The sequence below is a fragment of the Excalfactoria chinensis genome, chromosome 5 (genome assembly GCF_039878825.1).
Source record: "Excalfactoria chinensis isolate bCotChi1 chromosome 5, bCotChi1.hap2, whole genome shotgun sequence".
In the NCBI taxonomy this organism is placed as follows: Eukaryota; Metazoa; Chordata; class Aves; order Galliformes; family Phasianidae; genus Excalfactoria; species Excalfactoria chinensis.
In genome coordinates, this window is record NC_092829.1 from 9,828,512 (window position 1) to 9,853,879 (window position 25,368).

Here is a 25,368-nt window from a genome sequence, read left to right on the forward strand (position 1 = left end):
TCTAAAAAGAAATGTTACACATATTTATCATTATCCTTGTGACAGTGGAGGCCAAAGTGTCTGTAAGGCACCGTTCCAACAGTTTATTTCACAATATTTCTGGGCTTTTTAAACGCATCCTCAATATATATTGACATCCACTCAGTCTCCTCTCTTCACTGCTTCCTCTTCCTTTACTCAAGAGGGAGCTTTAAAGCCATAAGCTGGAATCCCATGGAAATTTTCTGTGCCATCACTCCCCTAACAAAATGTAAACTCCCAGTACCGATAACAGGAATTACATTTTGTTTTCCTAGTAAACTGAGGACAATAATTTTGCTCATACATCCAACGTTCGTGTAGTTTCTCCTCCTTACTCCAGGGCTTTCTTTACTTAAGAGCTGTTGCTCAGGCCAGCAGTTACTCTACCACAACATTTCACATTCTCCAGGTGTGCAAAGATTAGGATTATTAAACAAGGACCTGTTTAGTACAACCACTTTCCAATCCCACAGAATTCACAACAACAGCAAAGTATTACTATTTGACTGCTGCAGTCACCTGAGAATTCCACAATTAACTTCTGAAATTAAAGACTGATCACAGTCAGTACTACCAGAACTGAAATCATTTAGCAGAAGGTATCACTTCAAGTTTGTTATTCCATTATGAACAGCTTTCCTGAATAACACAAGAGAAAATTCCAACTCCAAGTTATAATCCTGTCACTGGAAAGACTTCAGTTGCAGTGCCTGGTGGTCCTGCCCACAAAAACTATAGGGCTATATTTTCTACCAGCAGTCTGCTAAACAGAAGCTGAAACAAGAAAAAACAGCTGCTTTATTTTAAACTACAGGAGGCAAGAAATTGGAGCAATTTAGATGCTGGAAGATGGATTGCATCCGCATTGGTACTTACTAGTAGAGTGAGGTAAGGCAGGAAAAATTGTCAATTTATGAGGACGTAACGAAATATTATTACTCCAACTCACATTATGGCACATTCATTACTACTGTTTAGTTTCCATAAGTTTTCTCAAAGGAGAATGGCATTATTAAGTTGAAAAGCTTTGGCTTTCCTTGCCTATTTTCAAACAGCATTGTGTCCAAATGTGTCAACTCACAGTCAAGACAACTGGACAGCAAGTAGCCTTTGAATACACATCACTCAAAAATATGCATTTCAGATGGCTTCTTTTAGCCATAGACCTACAATACTTCAATCCAGGGCACTAAATTTGATTTCACAATGTCAAACAACAATTATGGCTTGTGCACCAATCAGAGATAAGATTAGGCAAGGCTTAAATAGAGTCTGAAGCATCTTCAATATTCATTTTAATTATTAACTGTCAGATGTCAAAGCATAATGCAAACTCCTTGCAATCTAAACATAACACAACTCTTTTGTAAATATTCTGACAAAGCTGGCCCACAAAGCTCTCTACAGAAGCAAAAACGTTTGTACTACAAATGATCATTATTTGTGTGTGAGGCATTATGACTAAAGTGTTGTTGGCCTGCAAAGATTAAGCACCACAGTTAATGGTTTTATATTAGTCTAAATTCCTCTGACTTAGTGTACTAGAAATATACTTGCAATACCAAACAAAATTCTACCTGCAGTGGCAAAAAAAAAAAAAAAAGACTAGCTTTTTACTGCCCATAAAACACTGCCTACCAATGTACAGGTTTGGCCAGCACAGCCTAGCATTGACACTAAAACACTGCCACCACACAGGCAGGCAGAGATGAACAACCTATTACCTCAGAGAGCAATCCTTCCCAGGACTTGCTGCAACATACACCTTACTAAAGTCAAAAGTTACAGTGCACGCTGGAAGCACAGACTCAAGCATGGACTAGAGAAGCTGAAAGCACCCCAGACTAATACTACTACCTACAGACCAGAAGTAGACCCAAAAAATCATCATCTTATAGGCTTCATCAAATGCAAAAATTCTCTTCCACAGTAAGAAATGTTTAATAGGATCATTTTAAAGAGCTATGTATTCATCATGTTTCCTCTTGATTCAGCCCTAAATGTTCTATATAAGCCTCATTACAGGGTAAGCCTGTTAAAACTACCTGTTACCCCTGTAACCCACCACCAACTCATTGCTATTTCCCTCCGCTGCGTTACTGAAAGATATTTGTTAAAAACAAAACCAAAACAACTAAAGAAATCAAATCGCCAGAACAGTCTGTAACAAGTCTTGGCAGTCCTTAGCATGGCCAAACTAGAATTACGGAAGAGAACATCCAGCTACATCATAACACTTGAGCTAGTGAGTCCACCTAGCCATTAAAAGCCCAGGTTCTCCAAAAGTCTCTCAAATACTTTCATAAGCACAGATCCGTAGGATGCCAATTAGTGACCCAGCCAAAACATCTCCACAGGACTGGTGAACCCAGTTTGAATGTAACTCTTACCTACAACACTAAGAAGAAAATCTCAGGAAGAAGTTGAGGGATCTCTTGGGACACACAAAGAAAATAACCATAAAATCCAACCAAACCTGTAATGCCTTTATAAGAGGGTTAACAGTGTCACATCCATGACACCTGAATAGATGTGGACTACACAAGCTCTCACAGCACAGAAATGTTTATCCAGTTAAAGGATCACATCAGACACCTTTGAGGAAAGTTCTGATCTCTTTTCTGCAATATGTCTAGTAGCCAAAAACTTCATAGTGGAATTTGACAGTTAGAGCAGACAGCCTTTTCTTGGTATGAAAGATACCAAAGTAAGATCTATAAGCACAAAGACAATCAAGGGAGAATTCCACAGGTGGCAAATTTGCCAGAAGTCAGCATCAAATCAATCTAATTGCATTCTGAAAAAAACAAAAACAGAAAAATAACCAGACTATAAGTAAAAGGTCAGCAGCAAACACAATGCCCTGACATTAGGAACATTTCTGCTAAGTCTCATGTGACGCCTACAAGCAATCTATGTATTGTGGTTTTTAAGGATTTTGACTTAAAGGACAAAAAACATATCAAACTTGTGAATAACAACAAGATTAGAAGGGTTATTTGCAGTGCGCAGCACAGAACTGAAAATGAAAGCACCTTTAAATAAAGCTAGCAGAACAGAATTCAGTGAAAATAGTATGGGACAAATTAAAAGAAAGCATTGAGGAAAACAGGGATTAACTATCCCAGCAAGTCAGTACCATGAGAATAATTCACAAATCTCAACTTTCTTCCATACGGTAGCAAGAGCATCAGAAGAATGACACAGGAAATTATTCTTCCTTTTTCTGGAGCAATACCTTCTACCTCCTTGAGGTAGTGCAAGTAATGCTAGTTAATTGAAGCTAACAAAGAAGAGCAATCAAACACTTAGAAGTCACAGCATGAGAAGAAAGGTTAAAAGAGATCTGGATTTGCTGCCAAAGGCAGTCAGTTGTTCTCCATGACCCCAGCAGAAAACAGCAATCAGCTTTTTTCCCCTCAAGAAAAAAAGTTTTGTTAGATATTAGGAAACAAATAGGAAAACCATGCATAAATGATGCGTGAAGGCTGTGGTACTCTTATTCTAAAACTACCTGAAACTGGTCACAAAGATGTAGGTACAGCTCGCTATGCTTCAGAGCAAGTGTCTCTAGAATTATCTTCACAGATCTCAACATCTCTATAGCTCAGATATGCTGTTGGAACACGTGTCTTTTTTGGAGGCCTGATACAGTCTAGTGATATCTCAATGTGAAGTAATATTAACTCTCCTCCCCACCACATTTTGAGAAAACGTGCTGTTTCTGCAGATTCCAGATTCCAACCTGGAGATGCCGAGCACTACTCTTCCCAGAGAGAGCAATATACTAAGCATGGTGATGAATACCACCCTTTATCATTCCATCATTAAGACAAGATCCTAGATGAACACTCTATAGAACAAAAGTAATCACCAAGGATAATACTTTTCAGCTGGACAATAGAGATTCCAATAAAGAAAGATATTTAAGAAGGCAATTTAGAGTAATGCAAAGGAAAGAATCCTATATGTCATTGGTAGTTTTTCTGATAACCAGGGATTACCAGAACGCTGTGAAAGAAATTGAGATTTGAGCTTACCTTCATCTTAGTACAAACATAATTATTTCTAAGCCCATTGTTCAATGTAAGGTTGAAAACAAAGCACACAGGTTCCACCCTCCGTGCCTTCTCCAATCTGAGCTCACCACCTACCTACCTTTACTACGATACCATTATAACACACTCTTAACATCACACAGCCACTGACAGACTGCTGCTTTAGGTAGCTGCAGGAAAAAAAATGCAACTGAAGACAGTCTCTTTTGGCAAGAAAGAAGTTCAAAATGAATAATATCCCACTGTTGGGACAGCCCACCACATGACAGCAAAGAAATATTAATATAAAATAAGCTGAACGACATTCAAATCCAGCAACAATCCAATATGTGTGGTAAAACCCAAGACTGTATACAGTGCCATGCTGTTGCTAATATGCACCTTCATATGATTGTATTGAAGCCTCAGCTGCATGCTGACTTGCCCAGAAGCCTTTATAATAAACAGAGTGAATACACTAATTATAGTGGTGGGGGGAAAGGGAAAATGCACTAATTTCCCAGTAAAAAGGGAAACAGGTTTGGTAGTTAAATGTCAACAGCAATCTAGAAAGCCTCGACTTGTCAGTCATTCCTATGACAAGAAATAAGATGAAATAGCATGCTCCTTCTCACGTTTAATGAATCAACTAATAAATCATTTTGCAAAACCAGACACAAACCAGACTGACGGACCTCAAGACTGTCTCATAAGCAAGACATAAGCAGCAGCCCTCATTCCTGATGTGTGCTGCAGAAAAAGGCAACCCAACCAAAGCACCAATGCATCATGGTTTGATCAATCATTTCTGAATGATCACCTTATACTTCAACAGAAAAAAGCCTCCTCTAACATCTTTAACACTCAGTTAAGATTAAGTCAACAATCTCTAAAGAACAATTAATTCTGAATCTGACTTAAAACAGCAGTAAAGGCATTGCTCAGGTGAGACCATCAGGCAACAGGCCAGGAGGCAGCTTTGTTCCTTTCACTTTATCCCCTTCTTTGCTCTCACTGTGCTTGCTCATGTCTGAACCCAAGGCGAAATGGTTCAACTCAACAATCCAAAATAAAATCTACGCAGAGAAGCACATGTATTGATCTACCAGTTTAGCAAGCTAAACTTTGACAAGCTAAACTAGCTCTAACTGAGGCTGCTAGCAAGGATACAGGGAGCACATCGTCAAGAAGATACTTCACTGCTCTATCATCATTTTCAGCTGTTACTACATCAGTTGAGTTCACAAAAATCCAACCCTTCAGTCTAACAGGAGATCACATCTCACCTTAACGTCAAAGTTAAGGAGGACTGAAAGACAAGGGCTACTGACATTCAGCACAGTTGAGAATATTTATACACCTACTTAAGTTAAACAACCAGCTCTCATTTAATCACAGTTCAATTTCTCCTTTCTAAACTATACATTCACTTCCTTTTTCAGTGGATACAAACCAAAAACCAATAGTTTTCTGGAAGCCTGCACTACTGTATTAGCAGAAGGAGAACCGATCAATTTGTTACCATAAAACACAAACAAAATAACAGACAAGAAAAAACCCAAAAAAACGCTTCACAACTGATATGCTTTCATTGCCATGGGATATGGGGCAATATGGTGATATGTTTCATGGTCATGGCAATTCTTTCTGGTAAGAAAGAAGAATAGAAAGCAAGCTGAGTTTTTATAAATTTAAGGAATATTCATTTCAGGATGAATTTGTGTGGAAATAAATTTTTCACTTTTTAAGAAAGAAAAAATCTCTAAAGACATCTTGAAATGCTCCCCAAACCTCCCTTACTGCTCTTCCTATTACCATTATTTATCAGTCCCAACATGACCATCCTGGACACTGCTCCTCACGCAGGTTTCTTAGAAAATAAAACAAGCTTAAACAAATATCTTGAAAAGGTTTTACATTCTATAGCTTGAATTTCCTAAACAGAACACATATGTCAGCAGTGTACTTTAAAAGATGATTCACAAACAAGACACAGCAGATGCAACATATTTAGGATTGAATGGAAACTAAAAGAAGGAAACTTAACATCACTGATTTCAAGAAATACCCTTACAAAAGTGGTACTTTTCACTTAATATTAGCATTAAGTGTCATTCGTGGCTTCAGTTTGACTCCTGCTCGCCATGTACTGACCTGCAATAGATGAGCGATACAAGAATTATCCCAGCATCAGAGAGACACTCCTCCTTCAAACAAAGTCCTGGTGGTTCTTTCACTCATTTTAATAAAAGTATAACAGTTAAAGTTTGCTCCTGTTCTTGCTTTGCAAAAGTAAAATGAAAGACACAACCTTAGCTACCTGATACATACACAGCACAGCTTCACTAACTTCAATTTGTACTCTACTATCTTAACAACTTCACCAAAATGAAAATTAGAGTCTGAAAGTTATTAGGGAGCATTTCAAAGAGACGCTTCAACAATGGTGAAGTAACTTAAAAGAGAAGTTCTTAACATTTGTATTATGCAGAGGGTCACAAATGTTCTGGTCTTCAGAGGAGCAAGTCCCTCTCCTGGCTCCACTGCCAAGCAGAGGAAGACATGCACAGTTTGTCCAGTTCAAGACAGACTTACATACTATCAATGTAGGTAACAGTAGCTTCTTCCTGCAACTATAGCCAGAAAATAGGGAACTTTTTATATCAAAAAACTCCAATCATCAGTTGAAAGTGTCAGCCCCTTCTTCTGTCAACTCTGCACATAGACAAAAGCATCTTTCAAATCAATAGTTTCAAAATAAATTCCAAAGAATCAACCATTACAAGTTTAAGACAGCCCACCTTTTCTGTTCTTATTTTAAACACCTTCCTTAGCTTATTCCAGCTATTTCTCTAGATTAATTTTACAGAACTTAGCACATTACATAAAAAGATTTTGAAGTATATTTTCATTTGTTAGCATTGTAAGAGCTCAGTGAAATGAATTCTGAACAATGCATACATTTTATATTACTATGAGGAAAATAACATGCAATGCTATAACAGGTATATCACAAAGCTCTTAAGTTCACAATCTGACAAACTAACATTTTCTCCATTACCGTGTAGCACAAAAGCTGCTTTTAGCAGCCAGGAAAAAATATATTGAAGCACTAATCTCAAAATCAATTCTACAGTTTGAAAAGTTATTCAGTCCCCTATTTCCAATGCAGTCCCAAGCTTCAGATTTCAATTCTATTTATTTTAAGCGTGGCAAGAGATGATTAAGACAATATGCAAGAATCACACCTACCATTGCTACACTACGTAAAGGCCTGTTCTGTAACACGCAAGAGAACTCTACGGTTACTTTGTAAGGAAAAAAACAAACTCAGGATATAAGAACACGAACATGACAATAGTTTCAATACTCAATTTTCAGAGATATTATCACAATATCTTGTAAACAGTGAAGACAGCAAATGCATTACAAATAAAAAGTTTGATATCTCATGATATGCTTCAAGAAACTGTTGGCTAAGTATTACTTAAAACAGCTAGGTTAAGAGAACTCACTACAGTGCAAAACCAAGTTCCATAGCATTATACAGAACATATCAGATCTGTCAAGTCACAGTAAGCAGATAATGAGGTAGATTTAATTCTCCTGTAGATGCTTCTATTTTACAGAGCAGCAGTGATTTGGGTGTTTGCTTAGCAGCCTGCAGACTTAGTTATGACTCCCTCCTCACCTACAGGCTTATTGCACAGTCCTGGGTGCATCACCAGCCCTCTACCTCCTTATTCCATGTTGCATGGTGGACTAAAGGCAGGAAGGTTTCAAAGGACTCACCTTAGGGGAGCTAAGTCTCAAGTATACGAGATAACAAACACCCATTTCTTGAATCATAAATCAGAAGCCTAACAATCATTACGTCTGTGTTTCCATATATTGAGTGACACGCGTTCATACAGTATGACAAGTTTCAAATGCTCTTCTAAATGCCATAAAGACAACAACCCTAAGAAACAACTAGTAGAAAGGATTTATTCATAAACACGATGACCTGAAACATCAAACACATCAACTATTAGTCCCTCATCAAACGTTAACCATTAAAGAGTCTATCTCAAGTTGCACCAATAAGCGTCTTCTGTAAAAACAACTTTCTCTGCATTAATTACCTGACAGTTAAAACTCAGCTCTCTAGACTGCTCCCATTTAAGAACAACCCTGAAATCAGTCTGCACTTCAAAGCTGTGAGAAAGGCCTAGTACGACACAGATACTGCAGCCCTCCGACCGAAGCTCGGAAGCCTTCCTCTGCCCTAACCGCGGGGATTTGACACCACCGTAATCACGCCGGGCATTAGCGCCCGGCAACCTCCGACCTGAAGCAGCAAGTGAAGGAGGCCCGCGGTTCCCTCGCTATTGGAAACCCTGCCCCCATTCCTGCACAACGAGGAAGGCCCAAGCGATCCCACCCCTCCCCAGCTCCCCACGCACCTACGGGTGCGACACCGAACGTGACATACCCCGCGGTAAGCAGTGGGCGCCAGCCCCCTCACGCAGCTCTCCTGCCCGGGCCGAGGCTTCCCCTGCCCCAGCGCTCCCTCGCAAGCAGCTGAGCGGGCAGCGCCCGGCACCGGGCCCGGCCGGGCCGCCGTCAGCCCCGCGGTCCCGCCGTCCCCCGCCCACGACGCGGCCCCGCGCCCCCTCGGCGGGCGGCCCCTCGGCGGGAGGGTGGGCGGCGCGGAGGCCCTCAGCCCCCCCAGCGCGGCGGCCGAGCCCCGGTACCTTGCGGACCCCCTTGTAGATGTAGAAGTAGAGCTCCCGGCCCACATTGAAGCAGAGCCGGTCCCCGTTGCCGCTCTGGTCGTTGACGTTGACGAAGGAAACGCGGACCGGGTTGGAGCCCTGCGAGTTGAAGGGCACCCGGTTCGGCCGGCTGTACTCCGAGTGGCTCAGCAGCTTGTACAGCCCCTCCCGGGTGGTGAACTGGGTCTTAATCTCGTTCATCTCCTTCCCTCCTCCCTCCGCCGCCATCTTGGAAAGGAGCATTCATCCTGCCCCAGTGCCCGGATGTAGCTCCACTGCGCAGCCGCCGCCGCCGCCGGCGCTCGCGCGGCCCTGCGCGGAGGCGGCCACGCAAACGGCGTAAGGGGGAGGAGCGGCGGCCGCTGTTTACTGCGCCTCTGCGCACGCGCCGGGTTGCCTGTCCCTGGGCGGGACTTGGCGGGGAGGGGCGGGGCTGGCGAGCAGGGGGAGGGGGCGCTCGCTGAAGGGGCGCTCAAGATGGCGGCGGCGGGAAAGGGGCGAACGGGGGGTTCTTCTAGGAGCTGCCTGTGGTGGAGCGGTAGGGAGGGAATGAATGTCAACGCGCAGCCGTAGTTGGATGTTTCGAGTCGCCCCGCCGCTCTCCCGATTCTAATGTTCTATAAAGGGAGACTGTGCCTAAGGTGCCAGGCTGGGGAGTTGGCCCAGCTGAGCGTTAGTTAACTGGAAAAACGGGTTGTCACGTAAACCACGTCGTTGTGAGCCAACACGGTGCAGCAGGTCAATGTCCTCCGGTGTAAGGGATGGAGTGGAACAGTCTGAAAGGGTTATTTTCCCCAGGGAGGCAAGGCTGTGTCTTCTGGTAACCGCATCAGCCCTGTGGTTGGCTTAAACTAATCAGAGACTGATCTCTAGCTGTAGAAATGCATCTGACCTCTCTGTCTTTGGTACCTGTTTCCATTGCCTCCCTTGAATCAGTTCCAGTAATCATGCAACCAAAGGGTGAGTCAGATCAGCCTGAGAAGCACCCTGCATGAAGAAATGACAAGCAAGTTGTTGGTTGGCAACCGAGCTGATCCCATCATCGCAGCTGCTAGAGCCAAAATAAGGAAGCAGTTAGAAGTGTGCAGCTGCGGGAAGATGAGCACAGAGTTAGGCTGCCTTGTAACAATGTGCTTTCAAGGTTATTCTCACATCTAGCTGATGTGCTCTGATATAGATGCTCCAATAGGTGTTATCCTCCTCCCTCTTTTCTACAGTCAGTACCTACTGCTACATCCTTTACCAGCTGTGTTCATCTGACCTTGTAACGAGCCATTTCTGAAAGACAAATGAATACTCCCTTCAAACATAAGGATAGGTTTTTATGAACACGTTGGCCCAAGTTGTGGTGGATGTCCTGTTCTTGGAGACACTCAAGGTCAGGCTGGAAAAGGTTCTGAGCACCCGATTGAGCTGTAGATGTCCCTGTTTATTGCAGTGGAGTTGGACTAGATGACCTTCGCAAGTCTCTTCCAACTCAGTTGATTCTGTGATTCAAAGGTGAAATGAGTTAAATGAGAAAAGTATAAGGGAGAGGGGACAGGAAATGCAGAGTAGGAGGGAAGTGGGACCTTGCTTCCTTTCCATTGGTTCAATCACAGAAGCCCACTCAGACTCCTGAGGTATAATATTTATTTTCAGATCAGTTTAATTCAAAGGGATTTAGCTTGAAGCTAAATGCTGCCCTGTTGTTGATCATCAAGATATTAGTACAAAGTAGCTGAGAGACAGGAAACAGCTGAAGATCTCCAGGTTAACTCATGCACAATGGAGTATATAACTTTGTGGATATCTGAACAAGTACAGGTAATCGAACTGTAATGAGGCCAGGTATTGAAACCTTGCTTGAAATTCTTAAGATAAAGCCAATCAATAATGACCGATAGATCTTGACCCTTTATCAGCCAGCTGCCAGACTGTATTGATGTCCTCATAGAAGTACATGAAGTAGGTGAGTAGACCTGCAATTATTTTAAGAGTCTTCATCTAGAGACTGGTTCTTTCATGCAGAAATGTCGTGAATGGACTCCCAAAGAGAAGGTCAGAATTTTTTCAGTCATAAAAAGAAGAGCAGGAAATGCAAAGATCTCTAAATGATAGTAATACTCAAAACAGACAAAGATTTAACCCCCCCAAAAAGTTGTCCCAAGTTGACATGCTCAGTATGTCTTATTTATGAAGCGCTGAAAATAGCGGGTAGAACACTTTGAGAAACTAAGTAGGAAACTTTAATGGAGGGGTTGTGTGGAATGCAAATTTAGTAAAACCATCGTAGGCCATCTGTCACTAGTGGAATGAGTGTGATCCAAAGAATAAATAAAGTGAACATGTAGCTGGTTATCAGTGGTATGTGATGGTGCAGAAAGCCAAAGAATTGATGTAGTGTTTAACATTTACCAAGAAACGTCAATAAAAGCTGCTGAGAGATTCCACAGAGAATCCAAGACAAATATTCATTCAAAAAACACAGCTGCAAGTCACAAGAATGCTATTGTACAGCCCCATCAACAATCCTTACCAAACAGTTGTTTAAAGAATGGGAAAAAAGATTACAGTGATAAGCCTTATGAAAAAGTTCTCTGTAGCACTTGTAAACTCTTCTGTTTCAAGAGAAACGAAGATTATAGTTCTGTAATGATCCCATTAGGACACCCATGGATGTGTTGTTTTATATGCACAATCAATGAATAAAAGCCAGTTGGAATCACTGCTGTATTGTGCCTGTAATTCTTGCAAATGTTTTGGTAAGTTGGAAAGCAGATGTGAGCAAAATTCACTAACATTAATAAAAGAAGATGGCCTTCTGAAATTGATGCATGAATTGGTTCTACAGCTTTTCGGGCTGCAGTATAAATAGTGCTTTTGCTGGCCTTGAGAAAACGACAGCCTTAAAACTGAGGTAATCCAAGCACAGTTATTAACAGATCTTTTCTATGCTAGAATTTGAATGTTGTCTGTTACTTCACTGCAAGTGCAACAGCTGAGATCAGTGGCGCTTTCAGTGATGCTTTTATCAGCACTATTGGGGGGGGGGGGGGGGGGGAAGTGACTACACCCTATTCCATCATGCTAAAAGCATCTCTTCTGGTATGCACTGCCAGCAGATTATGAGGCAGAAATCAGGAGCCCATCCCTGTAGTATTTATCAACTGTAGTGTGTCTGTCATGTGTTGCTTATACTACTGATGCTAAAAGATATCTAATGGGTGACCAACTTCAGAGCATCAAAAGCTTTGCAGTGTGTTACTTCTTACCAAATTATTGATGTGTGTGAATTACTAGCAGGCACAGGTATACACAGATATGTAAGCAGCACGTCTGGACTCTGTATTTGCGTCAAGAATTTCTTCATAGCCACCAACACTATATAAATGTTATAATGGATTGTGATATGTATTACAAAACATAAGGGTGCTAGAAAAGCATGTAGGTGTTTACTCAGCTAGAATATGTTGTGGTTTTGTGCTGTCATCTCTTCCCAAGAACAGAAGAATGTGGGAAAAAAAAATGTTTTCATAGCTTTGGGGGCTTATTAATTAAAAATAAATGGATATCTAAAGAAAGAAAAAAACATTTGTGTTAAAGGAGACCAGATATCTGCTTTGCAGTTGGAATTGAGCGACAGTAAAATCTGTTGTGTCTCAGAATGAGTTTGTTTTGCTGTTTGCAGTCAGCTCTGTGAAAGTTATCTCCTGAACAGACTAGCTTACCTCCATAGTGAAGACTGCTATTGACAAAAACAGTTCTTATCTTGAAGTCTTAGCTACCCCCTAAATTATGTTCTCTGAAGGTAAAACTGATATTAAGAACTTCATTTAAATTCTGTGGAATGTTGGAGAGACGGGTTTGATAAGCCTGCAAATAGCTGTGTTTGTGAAATGTGCTGCAGCATAATGTGCTTCTCAAAATTCTCCAGATACGGAAGGCCATTTATCCATACATATGGTACTGCTGTAATCCTAGCGAGGAATGACAGCATTGTGAATAAGCAAAGTCTGATCATCATTCAAAAGCAATAACCGAGTTGCTTACAAAACTGGTATTTCTAGACAGTGATGCTTATCAGTGCTGTAGCGTGAGAAATTAGTGCCATCAGGAAGGCCAACTGCCTAAATTGCAGTCTGCAATAGCCTCTCATGTTTGTAACTTAAGCATCAAAATATTCAGGATGTAAATATTGTTTCATTCAGCTGTTTTTTATTGGGCAAGTCTTCTTGGTGATCGTGTTGTGATATTACATGTTTGCTGATAGGTTTTGCATATCAGCCAAGCAACTTGCAGTTGGCATGAACAACAGTTAGTTAACAGTTAGTCAGCCATGCAAATTAAAAGGAAACCTGGCTGCCATTGTGTGATTTAAATCTCCCCTAAGTAGAACAGGAAATAAGGAAACCTGAGAGAAGTGTCCTTGGAAATAATAGACTGTAACAGCTATGAAAGGGAAGCACTACAAGCAGGACAAGAGAAAATGGTTTTAAGTTGAAGGAGGGAAGATTTAGGTTGGATATCAGGGAATGTTCTTCACCAAGAGAGTGGTACAGGCTGCCCAGAATGGTTGTGGATGTCCTGTCCCTGGAGGCCTTCAAAGCCAGGTTGGATGGGGCCCTGGGCAGCCTGGTCTGGTATTAGATATGGAGGTTGGTGGCCCTGCCTGTGGTGGGGGGTTTGGAGCTTGACTCTTGAGGTCCCTTCCAACCCAAGCCATTCTATGATTCAGTGATTACCAGTCTAACACAAATTTATCCTAGGTTCCCCAGTCTCCTCCAGGACATCTACCTAATCTAATCATAATTGATTATGAGATCTTTTTAATAACAACTACATGTTTTTTTCTGTCTCAGTTTTGCATAGTAGTGCACATTTTCAATAAAGCTTGTTTGTTAGAGGATGGGTTGCCTGTCCTGACTACTCATCTACTTACTGCCTAGACTTAGTACTTTGGCAACAGCAAAATTGTTGTTCTATTTGCTGGTACTTGAACTTGACTTCTGAAAAAGGCTGAAGAGAGGGTTAATCTAGAAACCCACAGGCTAAGAACATCTTGATGGAGTTGTTTTCTTGGTGTATTTCTCAAAGAGGATCTGAAAGCTTGTTAGCATGTTCTGCATTCTTTTATCATCTTTTTCACAAGACAGTATTTTCTCAAAATAAACATGCTGCAAAGATCTACACTGGAAGAATGGCTATCTGCTTTCCCTCAATTCTTGGAAGATCCTTCATCAGTGTCACAAGTGCAATTTCAGTTCCATAGCCTGAATGACTGGCTTCAAATTGTTTCAGTTGAAAGACTGAAATTTTAGATAGATGATATTCTAATGGAACTTTTTAGGGGCTCACTGAAGCAAAAAGTGCTTTGGATTCTGTGTAGCACAGGCTGTTCATTCAATGCTAGTTGAATCATTTCATGTTCATAGAAAGGAGAGCTCATTTCTCTGGATTATGTACTGGCTTCATTATTATGGTCATGCTCACAACTTTCATTTACAAGGCAAGGTCATAAGTTAAATTCACAAATCTTGGACATCCATCGTGTCCAGAACTTACTCATATCTGGGATCTGGATGATTGGTGAGTGGAACTGTGTAACCATTCAGACAAAATTTCCCAATACTACTTTTATGTCAAAGTGGAATTATAGTTTTTATGATAGGGATTTTATGATCTGCAAGACAATGAGAAGAGGCTGAAGAGGATGGAGATTTATTGCTATGACATGTATTCTCATATCATTAACATATGTACCTTATAGTTTTAGCACACAAAAATTTTAGTTCCTAAAAAATTATCAGCACTGAAGCTTTCAGCACTGCAAAGGCTTGTAGAACTGGAAGTCTGACTTGTTCTGTGTGTAGTGAAACTTGTTCAGTTTCTCTCTTACTCTCTTTCTCCTATTGTAAGTGATGGGATTATTGAAGAAAGTACTAGTTTGAAAGTCACCTATGTAGATAAGGCTCTTGGGTCCCTGCTATTCTAGTTCACCTGAAACTACCATCCTTATTCAGATCATACAATATTATATTCTTAGCTAACATATGTATACTTATCAGTAATCATTTACTCAACTATGCACAGTAATGTGATATTCCTTGTCTTTTGCCTCCATCTTTCTGTGACGTGGTGTGACACAGTGACATGACTGATGTCATTTGTCAATATTTGTTCAGTCAGTTGAGTTAAATGCCATCTGAAATGCCATATTAAAAATGATCAAAATAAAATATCTATTTTAAATAATGAATTCACTATGAAGGTTAACATTTTGTAAAATAAGACTTTTGGAAGGTTATAACTGCTGTGCCATGTATATAAGTACATAATGTTATCTCACATCTTTACATATGTTTCTTCAGTATGACTTGACTTCTATAGAGAATATTTATATTTGCTGTATTAGCCCCATCTGGTGAATTCTAACTGCATTGCAAACGAGACAGACTTCATGCTGAACTCCCATGCTCCAGCTCTTAGGTGAGTGATGGGACATACAAAGAGACCCACATTCCTTTCTCTCTTTGTCACAGTAGCCATAGTGCAAGCACCAAGGAGGAATCCTTATTAGTATAGCATTAGCACAGTTTCTAAGCTTTTCTTCTGTTTTAATGGATTCATCTTGCAAGTTATGGTGCTACTATCTTCATTTGCATTCACAAATATGAGCAGTCCTATAATGCACTTTAGCTATTCACAAAAAGATGTATCCTTCTTTTCTGTTCTTTGAGTGCTCTTTGAGCTGAGATGATATGTGACAAAGCAGAGTCTGTTCATCTGTCATCTGCACTGCTCTAGAAGAAGGTTTAGTTTTATGTTTATTTCTTGGACACAGGTGGGTGGGATGAGATGACCTCCAACACAGTTCTTTCTGCCCTCAACTGTTCTGTGATTCTGTAAGTTTAGCTTTTACAGAATGATGTGTATTTGTGCAACATAGATATAAGTCAACATTATTTTTAGCATGTAGCATTTTACATACCAGCTGTAGGCATAGAAGTTATTTTGAAGTGCAGAATCAGGATGTTTGTTTCTAGATAACAAATGAAGAGGCTGCTTGCTTCTAACATATGGGTTAGTAAACCCAGTCAGCCTTTGATATACAGTATATCAGATTAATGCACGCTAAGTACTTGTCCAACTGGAAGTCTGACTCGCTCCACATTTAGTATGTCTTACTCAGTTTCTCTTTACACTCCCTCTCCCACTGCATGTCTAAAGCAAGTGATGGACTTATTTTAAAGTGTGATTTGAATGTTTCTTTCCATCAGTTCCCTTGGAAAATTCAAACATAATCTTATCGTAATATTCTAAACCATTCTAGATAGCCTAAACCATTATGTGTTCCATTTCTTGTCTTCTCACAGCTGTGGCTGGAGAGAACTGTGGACAAAACAGCACAAAATAATGTACAGCTGAGTTCCTACGTATAGCCTCAGGATGCTCAAACCTTCTGATTTTGTTGTGTTTCTGAAGAAAACTGGACTTGTGGCCCTTATTAATCTAGACTGGGCATGCTCAACTCAGTGAGCACAATTGTATTCTGACCATCATGTAGTCAGGCACAGGACAACTCAAGCTGACTCCATTACTGCTGTGAATTCTGGCACTAAAGCTTTCGTAGAAACATTTATTGTGTTGATAGTTCCAGGACTGGTCTGTTTGAGCTTTGATTCTTCTCTGCCTTCCTGACTACATACGTGACTGGGATCACAAAGCAAAACAATAGGCAGCATGTATATCACCTTCGGTGCAAGGCTCTCTTGCTGTCATCGTTAATAATGATAAATGATTGTGAATTGAATTTACTGTTCTCTATCTAGTAGCTCATTAATGTCAAGTGCGTATGTTGCAAAACAGCTGTGGGAGCACAGGTGCACAATAGAACAGTCGTTCTAACTGTAGCAGCAAATTTGCACTGGCTGGGTAATAACCATTGACTGAAATTCGTATAGCAAGAGAATAAAAATAGAATCACACATTACAACACGGCTGCGTTTCAGTTTTAGTAAGTTTAACATTTAAAGAAAAAGGTCAAGTTTAATGAACTTCTGCTGTATCAAATCATTCTTGAAGTGCATGCGTTGCTGTATACTGCTGCACTTCATCAGGATTCCGAAAATTGGAGGAAAGTGAAATGCTGTAATTTCTGTAGTTGTTACGTTTATTGGATCACAGAATAGGCATAAAGCATCCGTTAATCATTCTCAGGTATTTTCTCATAGATTTCATAGTAAGAGGCTCTTGATCCTTTATTTCAGAAACAATTTACTGTTCGGTCACCTGCGCCTACTAAAACTTTCATATTTCATTCAGGGGACACCTCTGTGCTGCACAACAGAGATTATCTTAAATCCTAAGGAAGACCAAAGACATCATTTGGAAGAAAGGCAAATCAAAGGAATTGTGAAGGAGCATTCTCAATTCATCAGCTATCCAATTACACTCTTTGTAAGTGTCTTGTTTGAGATGCTAATAGTACACACTTGGAAACACTAGTTGAATACCTAATGTCCTTGCAGCATTCCCAGATGCTACTAGTACAGCAGTAACTAAGCTGTCTTTGTACTGTTAGCATTAATGTTTACAAGAAAGATTCTATCTTATGTTTGTGATAATTTCTGGATTTTCCTTCCTGATGATCACTTTAAGACAATTATCTATATTTTTATACTTTTTACCAGTCTAATCTATACACTTAGCAACTCAGAGGATATCTTACAAAACTAACTGAAACACCGGTGAGTACAGTCAGACACAGCTGGTACTTTTGTTAAAATCTGGACTATTTGACAAGGAAAATACAGATTTGTAGCTGAACATCCTAATTATGTGGGTAAAGTAATAAACTTTGAATATATATTTTATACTGATATACCATAGAGCTGTATATTTCTGGTCAAAGAAGAAGTCTGGTTGACATTGACCAATGCAGTAATTATGTCTTTTAAGCAGCAAGTTTATGGTTTTAGCTCCAAAACTGACAAAAGATGAGCAGGAAGCAATTTAGGAAAACATTGGGAATACCGGGTGTGTAGGTATTATTTCATAAATGAACACCATGAAAATGCAAAGTGGAGTTGGAAATACTTCTCATATGACCTATAACAACCCATAGTCCTAAAAAAGCATCGACATGCAGGGAAGTCAGTGAAGATGGAAATAACGTGCAAATTAAGGAACAGAACAGGGATGCAAATGAAGATGTTTCTAGTGAAAATAACAGACCACTGTAATTTTCCGTCTCAGACAACTAAGGAGGATGTAGCCAAATCATCATGGTTAAATTTGGTATAAGCTCAAAACTGCATTTCTATCAAATGAAGCTGGAAAACTTGTACAGAACTATGGGTAAGGAACAGACATTTCATTTTGACCAAATGATCTGAGACACAATTTTAGGTAACTCATTAGGAAGAGCAGCTATGCCCTGGAAAAGAAAAAAGATGAAAAATCTAATATGCCAATCCTTTACTCCTCCTCCTCGCAACTCAGATTTGTAGATCTACTCTAAAAGAGCAAACGCAAGGCACGGAAAATGCATTTGACCACCAATTTTTTATAGTTTTATTTTGTAATAAAGAACTGTTCTGGTTAAAGCGAACTTGCCATTTTTGTTTTAAACACTTGACAAATTTCTCAAGTAACTTTAATTTAACAAAACAAACTTACTTTCACTATTCCAGACAAATCTAAATCCAGACTATGTGGAGATGTAGATAATGTGGCCATTCAGCATCTGAGATGATTTTTTTTTAGTAATCTGTGGGAGGAAAAAGAACAAAAAAGAGTCAGAACTGGCAAGTACCAACCAGCACTGCTCTGATTTACAAATAACCTGGTAACTTCTAATAACCCTGTCCTACTTTTATACTGTAAAGCAATGTAGAGCAGCTGCATTATATGACATCCATATTAACTGGCTAAGAATACCCTCAGCTCATCTGACTGCAAAGCAGGATTTCAGTATAAATGGCAAAGTTACTGCAGGAGATTTGCCTCACTGTGGCAGGAAACATCACTTTGAAAGAGACGAAAACTGACTTTCCCTGTAATTCACCATGCCTGTTTCCTGTAGCACAGCCTACAGATAAATTTATGTGTGATTAATCAAGTACTCATACAGTTCTTGACAAAATTTCTTAAAGTACCTATTCATAGTCAGCTTTAATCAAGGTTATCTTACTGCTGCTTCTCTTTTTTTGGAATCCTTTAGAGAGAAAGATGAGATTCAGGGCTGTCCTGTTTCCCTCTTTCCCCCTAAGAAAGGCGTCTTTTGATCTGACACAGAAGAAAAATGACATTAAACTGCACAGAAACAGAGTGTTCATCGTGGACAGATGCGAAGACTTAACCCATTATTACCTGCAGGTGGTCCATAATATTAGAATCCTTTTTCTTTAAGAGTATCTGCAAAAAATAAAAAAGAAAAAGAAAATTCCAAGTCTGAAATATGAAAAAGAAAAAAATCTATCAACCAAGTGCTCCAGATTGCAGCCAGATCCTGTGACAGATGTAAATCAATTTCTTTTTTTTCTAAAAGTATAGAATGTGAAAGATGATATCCTAAGTCTAAAATACTACAGAGAATCAACTTTATGGACTTCTATTTTAAATGCTAACAATGTCTCTTGTGGAACCAATTTCGGCCGTTTCTCAAAGCTTTGTTGAAACATTCATCAAAACTACAGTGTGCTGCCACACTGAATCAGGTTTTTATAATCGGAATAAGCACAGGGAAAAAGGATTGGGTTATTTCCACACTTCTTGATAAGGCTCTGTTATTTTTCTAGCGGTGTAACTTTCCCACTGCAACTTTTTCTTATCTTCGTGGGAAGTCCCGAATTTTGTCCGAAGCTTCTCAGCCAAAACACCTGCTCTCTGAAAGAGGTTTTTTTAACTCCAAGTTCTTTCTCCTGAGTTAGGATCTATTGCAACTTAGGCCCAGAAATTGGGAAAAAAAATAAATAAAATCTTAACTGTAGATATGTTAAAGCTCCAGCTGTGACCATCCCTCTCTTACAAAGCTAACATTCCTGTTCCTGACTGCTTATTGTGTTAATGGTGTTCTGATGCTTATGGCATTCTACTGTCATTCTCCAAAAACATGCAAATACATGTAATGCTTTTTTTTGGTCTCATGCTGGACAAAGACAACACACATTTCAGAAAACAGGTACTGCAGTCGTCTTGCAGTGCTCTTAAAGCAGATACTGGAAAGAAGCACTGGTAACCCTGTGGAAGAATGTCCTTTGTGTTTTCATAGGTATAACTCTAGGTTTGTATCTGTAGTTACAGCTGGAAAGTTCTTCATTATACACCAGTTCTGGCAAAGTGTAAATCATAATATAGATATATGGTGTAAAGCTCCAATACAGTATTTCTTTTTCCATTCACAATGGAATGCAAAGACAAACCTAAAATATGAAATTATACTGATTAAGGTCTATTTATTTTGTAACAGACAGGATATAAAGTATGTTAAATTAGACAGTCATGCTGAGGCCTTTCCACATTCCATGCTTATTCTCTCAGCCCTTCTATGCAGCTGAGCTTTTATAAGTTACACATGGCATGTATTAGTACTGGAAACGCTGGCTCCTGTTATAGCCAATGTATTCTTCTTGAACAGTACCAGTCCCCTCAGAACTCCTTCTGAGAGCAATGACTGACTGTTATCATAGTCTAACATGTGCTTCACAAACCATAAACTTTTGGAAGAATGATGCCTGTTTCCATACACGTTGCCCTTGTTCCATCCAATTATTGCTGCCACCTACAGTTCAGGAGCACAACAACATTTTAGGAAGTTATTTTCTTCTCTGCCTTTTAAGAACCTTTCCACTACAAAAATACCTAAGTGACGACTGATAATTCTGGTACAAATCACTTCTTTTGTGACCTAAAGATCATCTCCCAGTAAGACATGAGAAAGCAGGAAATACGACAGCCTGCTGAATGGTTTTAAGAAAGCATGGTGTTTTGCACAGCCAGTAATCCCTAGCCAGCTTAACATCTCATTATGCTAACACAGGTTTTACATGCATAATTCCATGTGTTAAAGAAATCCAGACTCACATTTCCACATCTTCCTGCTTATGTCAGTTTTCTGAAATCTACTGTATAGGTCATTTCAATGCTGCAGTTTTGTTTTCTGTAAGTAAAAACCCTGAAGCACTGAGATAACATGACAAATCTGTCTCAGAACTCAGACAGAATTCATTTCAAAAGCACTAAGACTACAACATCAAGCACTCAAGAATTACTTAAATGCCGGAATTAAAATTCTCTATGTAGTTTTCATTTAATTTCTTTGTGGCTTATAAAAATAATATTAAAAAAAACAAAACCAACAAAAAGACTTACTCAGCAACACCAAAGAAGCCTGTGGGAGAACCAAGTATAAAACCCAGTTTTCATGAGTGTTACTTCAACGCTTTGAATATTAAATAACTTCCAGCATGTTTTACTTTATTCTTTGTTAATTTTTTAGTTAAATAAAACTATGTAATTAAATCCTCTAATAAAATGCAAATGTACATAGGGGACAGGTATGGGGCTTATCCTTAGGAAAGCAGCAAACACAAGACTGCAGCCTTTGCAGATAGTGCAGCAATGCATCACAGAACCATAGTTTGGAAGAGAGCTTAAAACCCACACAGTTCCAACCCCTGCTGTGGACTGGCTGCCCAGGGCCCCATCCAACCCGGCCTTGGGTACCTCCAGGGATGGGGGCACCCACAGCTCACTGGGGCAGCAGTGCCAGGGCCTCACCACCCTCTGAGCAAAGAATTTCTTCTGACATCTAAACTAAATTCTAAACCCCTTGTCCTATTGCTATGCGACTGTTTAGAAAGTTGGGCCCCCTCCTGCTTATAACCTCCCTTCAAGTACTGGAAGGCCACAGTTAGGTCTCCCTAGAGCCTTCTCAAACTTTATAGTGTGCACTGTTGGTATGGAACAGTTTCAATTCTACAAGACCTGATTCTTCAACGTTTGGCTCACATCTGAACCAAATCCAAAGTTGCTCAGATTCTGATATACACACACAAAAAAAGAAAAGGCAATGATTTGCCTGGACTTAGATTGAGCTACTGTAGTTCTTGAGCTTTTCTTGCCTTTGCATTTGCAGTAATGTTTGAAGTAGAAAATCTCACTGAATAAACAGCAGGTTTCCCCTGTTATTTATTTTAGTACCATATAATTAAAAAAAAAAAAGGAAAAAGAAAGAAAAAATCTTTGTTCATCCCTCAAACACTGGGTACGACAGCTGTTAGAAGGAGGGGGAGAAAGAAAAGGGAAGAACTATTTTAGTTATTTTAGTCTCGTTTCCTAAGGCAATGAAACATGCTGTAATGTGGTTGTCCACCAATCCCTTCTTAGTAATCTTGACTTATTTAAGCAATTCAGTTAAAGCTAATGAAGGAATAGAGATCATAGAGAAGTTGAAGTTGTAGAAAATGAATAGGTGGGTAGCAGAGATGCATCCCCTTGTAGCATCTTTTGAAGGAAGGTGCAGGAGCGTCCAGCTTCATCCTCACAGTCTGCCTAGCCTAAGAGCTGGGAGGCAACGGCTGGCTGCTCAGTAAGCACATGTGTGGGGCAGCCACAGTACGTGCTGCTTCTCCTGCAGGCTGTAAATCAAAGGAGAGATGGATTTGGGACAGTGAAATGGCGAGGGGATGTGGAACAGAACAAACCTGTGTGAACGTGCCAAGAACAAAGGACCTGAAAATATCAGGCTTCAGCAATTCCTCCATTAATAGAACTGCTTGGTAACATGTAAGTACACTAATCTCTTAGTTAAGAAAAGGGAAATATTTTGAACAGATTTTCTCCCCAAATTAACCGAACTGGCAGAAACCAAGTCTGCTACATTTTAGCAAAAACCTGAAGCAATATGAAACTGTGATCATTTAAAATAGAAGAACCACAGGAACAAAATGCCAGCCTTCACCAGCCCTCACTGCATAACAGAACAGCAATACAGAACCGTTCAGAATTCCTGAAGAAAATACGAAGAAAATACTAGCTTTCCACAGACATACAGGGACTGGTGTTAAGCAGAGCTTGGAAAACCCAGATGATTTGATATGAGATCACTTTTCCTACTGGTTTTGTCAAACAGTTTTGGAAAGAAAAAAACATTCTGCTTTTGAAAGCTGAACAGCACAATCACAAAAGAAAGACAGAATTCTTACTTCAGTCACGTTCACATCAGATCATATGAAGGACATATGAAGATCATATGAAGGACATATAGGACGGACATGCTCAACGTGAAGCATATCCCTAAAACTGAATGACTGAATCCACATTAGTCAAGAGATGAGAAAGTAAAATACTTAAGGAAAACACGTTTAATATTTTGATTAAAGTGGCAATCTTAAAGTCTTGGGTATGAAAATGATTTGAGTAGGACATTACACAGAACGAAAGTACTGGAGAGCTGTGCATAGATGGTAATAGTTTAACAGTTCACTAAAATACCTCAGTTGTTTTCATCCAAATACATGTTAGGTGTGTTGATAGAATCTGAAGAGTTTCAGCCTAAAATGTCCCATGGAACGTATTCTACATCCAGACAATCTTTTATCTAAGAAAAGCATTAAAGATACACCAGGTCTAACTGTCACACTTTATTACACAGTGTTTAAAAGCCACTAAGCTGCTTTAAGGAAGCAGACCAGTAAAGCAGCTGGAGTGCATGTAAAACCAGTCACTACGCAACAAAAGAAACACGTAACACTCTGGAAAGGATTTGGGATTGTATTATTCTGTAGACTTCTGTGTTCAAGAGAAAGTAATGCATTGACAGTAACTGCAAAATCAGACCTGAGGAGTAAAACTAAAAACCAACCAGTGTAAGCACCAAACAAGTGAGGTTGGCTGGGTGGAACCACAGAACTTTCTAGGCTGGGCACTGGCTGAACTCCAGCTCTTTCAACAGCTTAGAACTGAGTAAATAATTTCACTCACTGTTTGATTTCTTGTCTGCTGACCAGCAGCAAATGTTGCACCATCCTGCATTGTTGTTTACACTACAATTAATTTTTCCTTCTAATTAAGGCCATATTTTGGTCCTCCATTTCTGTTGCTGGTATAACAGCTCTGCTTAGAAGGGCAAGGTCCTCTAAGGCATTGCACCAGTGCAGATCCTGATGCAGATCCTGCAGAAACTGCAATGAAGCAAGCTGCAATTCTAACTCCTCATCTAGTTTTGAACACGTACTTAATGTATCTTCTTCCTTGTAAGAAAAGATAACAAAAAAGGACTGAAGATTCCCTGAAAGACACAACTCTACAACACAATCAAGCCCATAGGCCCCATTTCAATTAAGACATTTGTTTAGGTCAAACTGCAGGATAAAGGATGTGAAGGATATCAGCTTAAGGACCTTAAGTTAAACGCATTCGTAGAGCTAAGCATCATAACATCAAATTCACAGGGTGTGCTACCCAGCATAATTTAGGATGCCTAACTGGAATAAGAGCAGGTTATGCATTTAGAAATTAGATTCTCATGTCAGTCAGATGCTGACCTAGATAGCTGCTTGGAGTATGCCCAAGAGACAACAAAAATGCAAAAAAAAAAAAAAAAAACCAAAAAACCACCAAAAATCTGGGCCTGGGATAAATTTCGCTAAAGACACAGCATCCTTTTCATTCCTCACGTAAATAAATGACTGTTCTTTACAGAAAGGAGATTTCCCTTGCAGAGATGCTTCCATCACAGAACAATTTTAACACGCACATTCCCTTGGTATTTATATCCCCAGAAGTGGATCAGCTCCAAGAGGAAAGTTTCAGAAGCCAGTTTGGAACACAAGTGAAGCAAATCCTTCTCCTGAGACACAAAGGCCTGCATTTAATGCCTCGCTCCCAATCAGGTTGTTCAGGATGTAAAAATAGCCCCCTCTCTAAGCGTGCTCATCACAGAGCTGCTCGCTGTAAAGAGACAGACACACTGATCAAAAAATGAAGACAGAAAAGGCTATGCACGGCTTGGGAACCTCAGTGGGTTTCAGGCATTGGGATCTAATAAATGCAACCACACTGGTATCCACCCAGCATCTGCTGTTAAGAGCTCAAACCCTGAGGTAACTGCATTGCTATGTAGCCCTTCTGAGCTTCTTGGAATCGATCCCTCAGCTCTTTTTATCCCAAACAAGTCAATGTACTGAGATGCACAGCCTTGCTCGGCCTGCAGACCGATACCTGCTTTGTGAGCAGCTGCTCTGCTTTCCCCATTAGGCGAAAGCTTCACGCAGCACGGCCGTGACGTGAATCACGCAGCCGGCCCGTCAGCCCCAGCCTGCCTGAGGGGAGCCGCAGCCACCTGCACGGCCGGCTCGGTGGGAGCCGCCCGGCGCACACAGCTCTGAGAAGAGACGAGGCGGCTCCCATCCCGCACCCCGCCGCTGGGCTCTTCTGAAGGCTGCGGGAGGGGAAGGGCGGGTGGGGAGGGGGAGGCGCAGCACCTTCTAGGACCTTCTGGAGCCCGTCACAGCGCGCCGCGCGGCCCCTTCTAGGACGTTCCATAAGGAGCAGAGCAGCGATGATGT

The 25,368-nt window shown here is 40.3% G+C and overlaps 1 protein-coding gene and 1 long non-coding RNA gene across 4 annotated transcripts in view; both read right to left on the reverse strand.

Moving 5' to 3' along the window:
• Positions 1-9,133, reverse strand: part of WDR20 (WD repeat domain 20) — a 42,281-nt gene extending 33,148 nt beyond the window's left edge. For 2 of the 3 annotated variants that reach the window (XM_072339171.1, XM_072339173.1), the window contains exon 1: positions 8,795-9,133. In XM_072339171.1, the coding sequence (XP_072195272.1) occupies positions 8,795-9,058 (264 nt within the window). In that variant the 5' untranslated portion in view covers positions 9,059-9,133. The remainder of the gene's footprint in view (positions 1-8,794) is intronic. The other variant, XM_072339172.1, reaches the window with a different exon arrangement.
• A 9,275-nt stretch (positions 9,134-18,408) lies between these two features.
• On the reverse strand, positions 18,409-25,355 carry LOC140253654 (uncharacterized). Its single transcript, XR_011903933.1, has 3 exons — positions 25,022-25,355; positions 19,169-19,213; positions 18,409-18,566 (listed from the first exon to the last, which is right to left on the reverse strand). It is a non-coding gene; the product is annotated as an uncharacterized lncRNA (long non-coding RNA).
• Between the last annotated feature and the right edge of the window lie 13 nt (positions 25,356-25,368).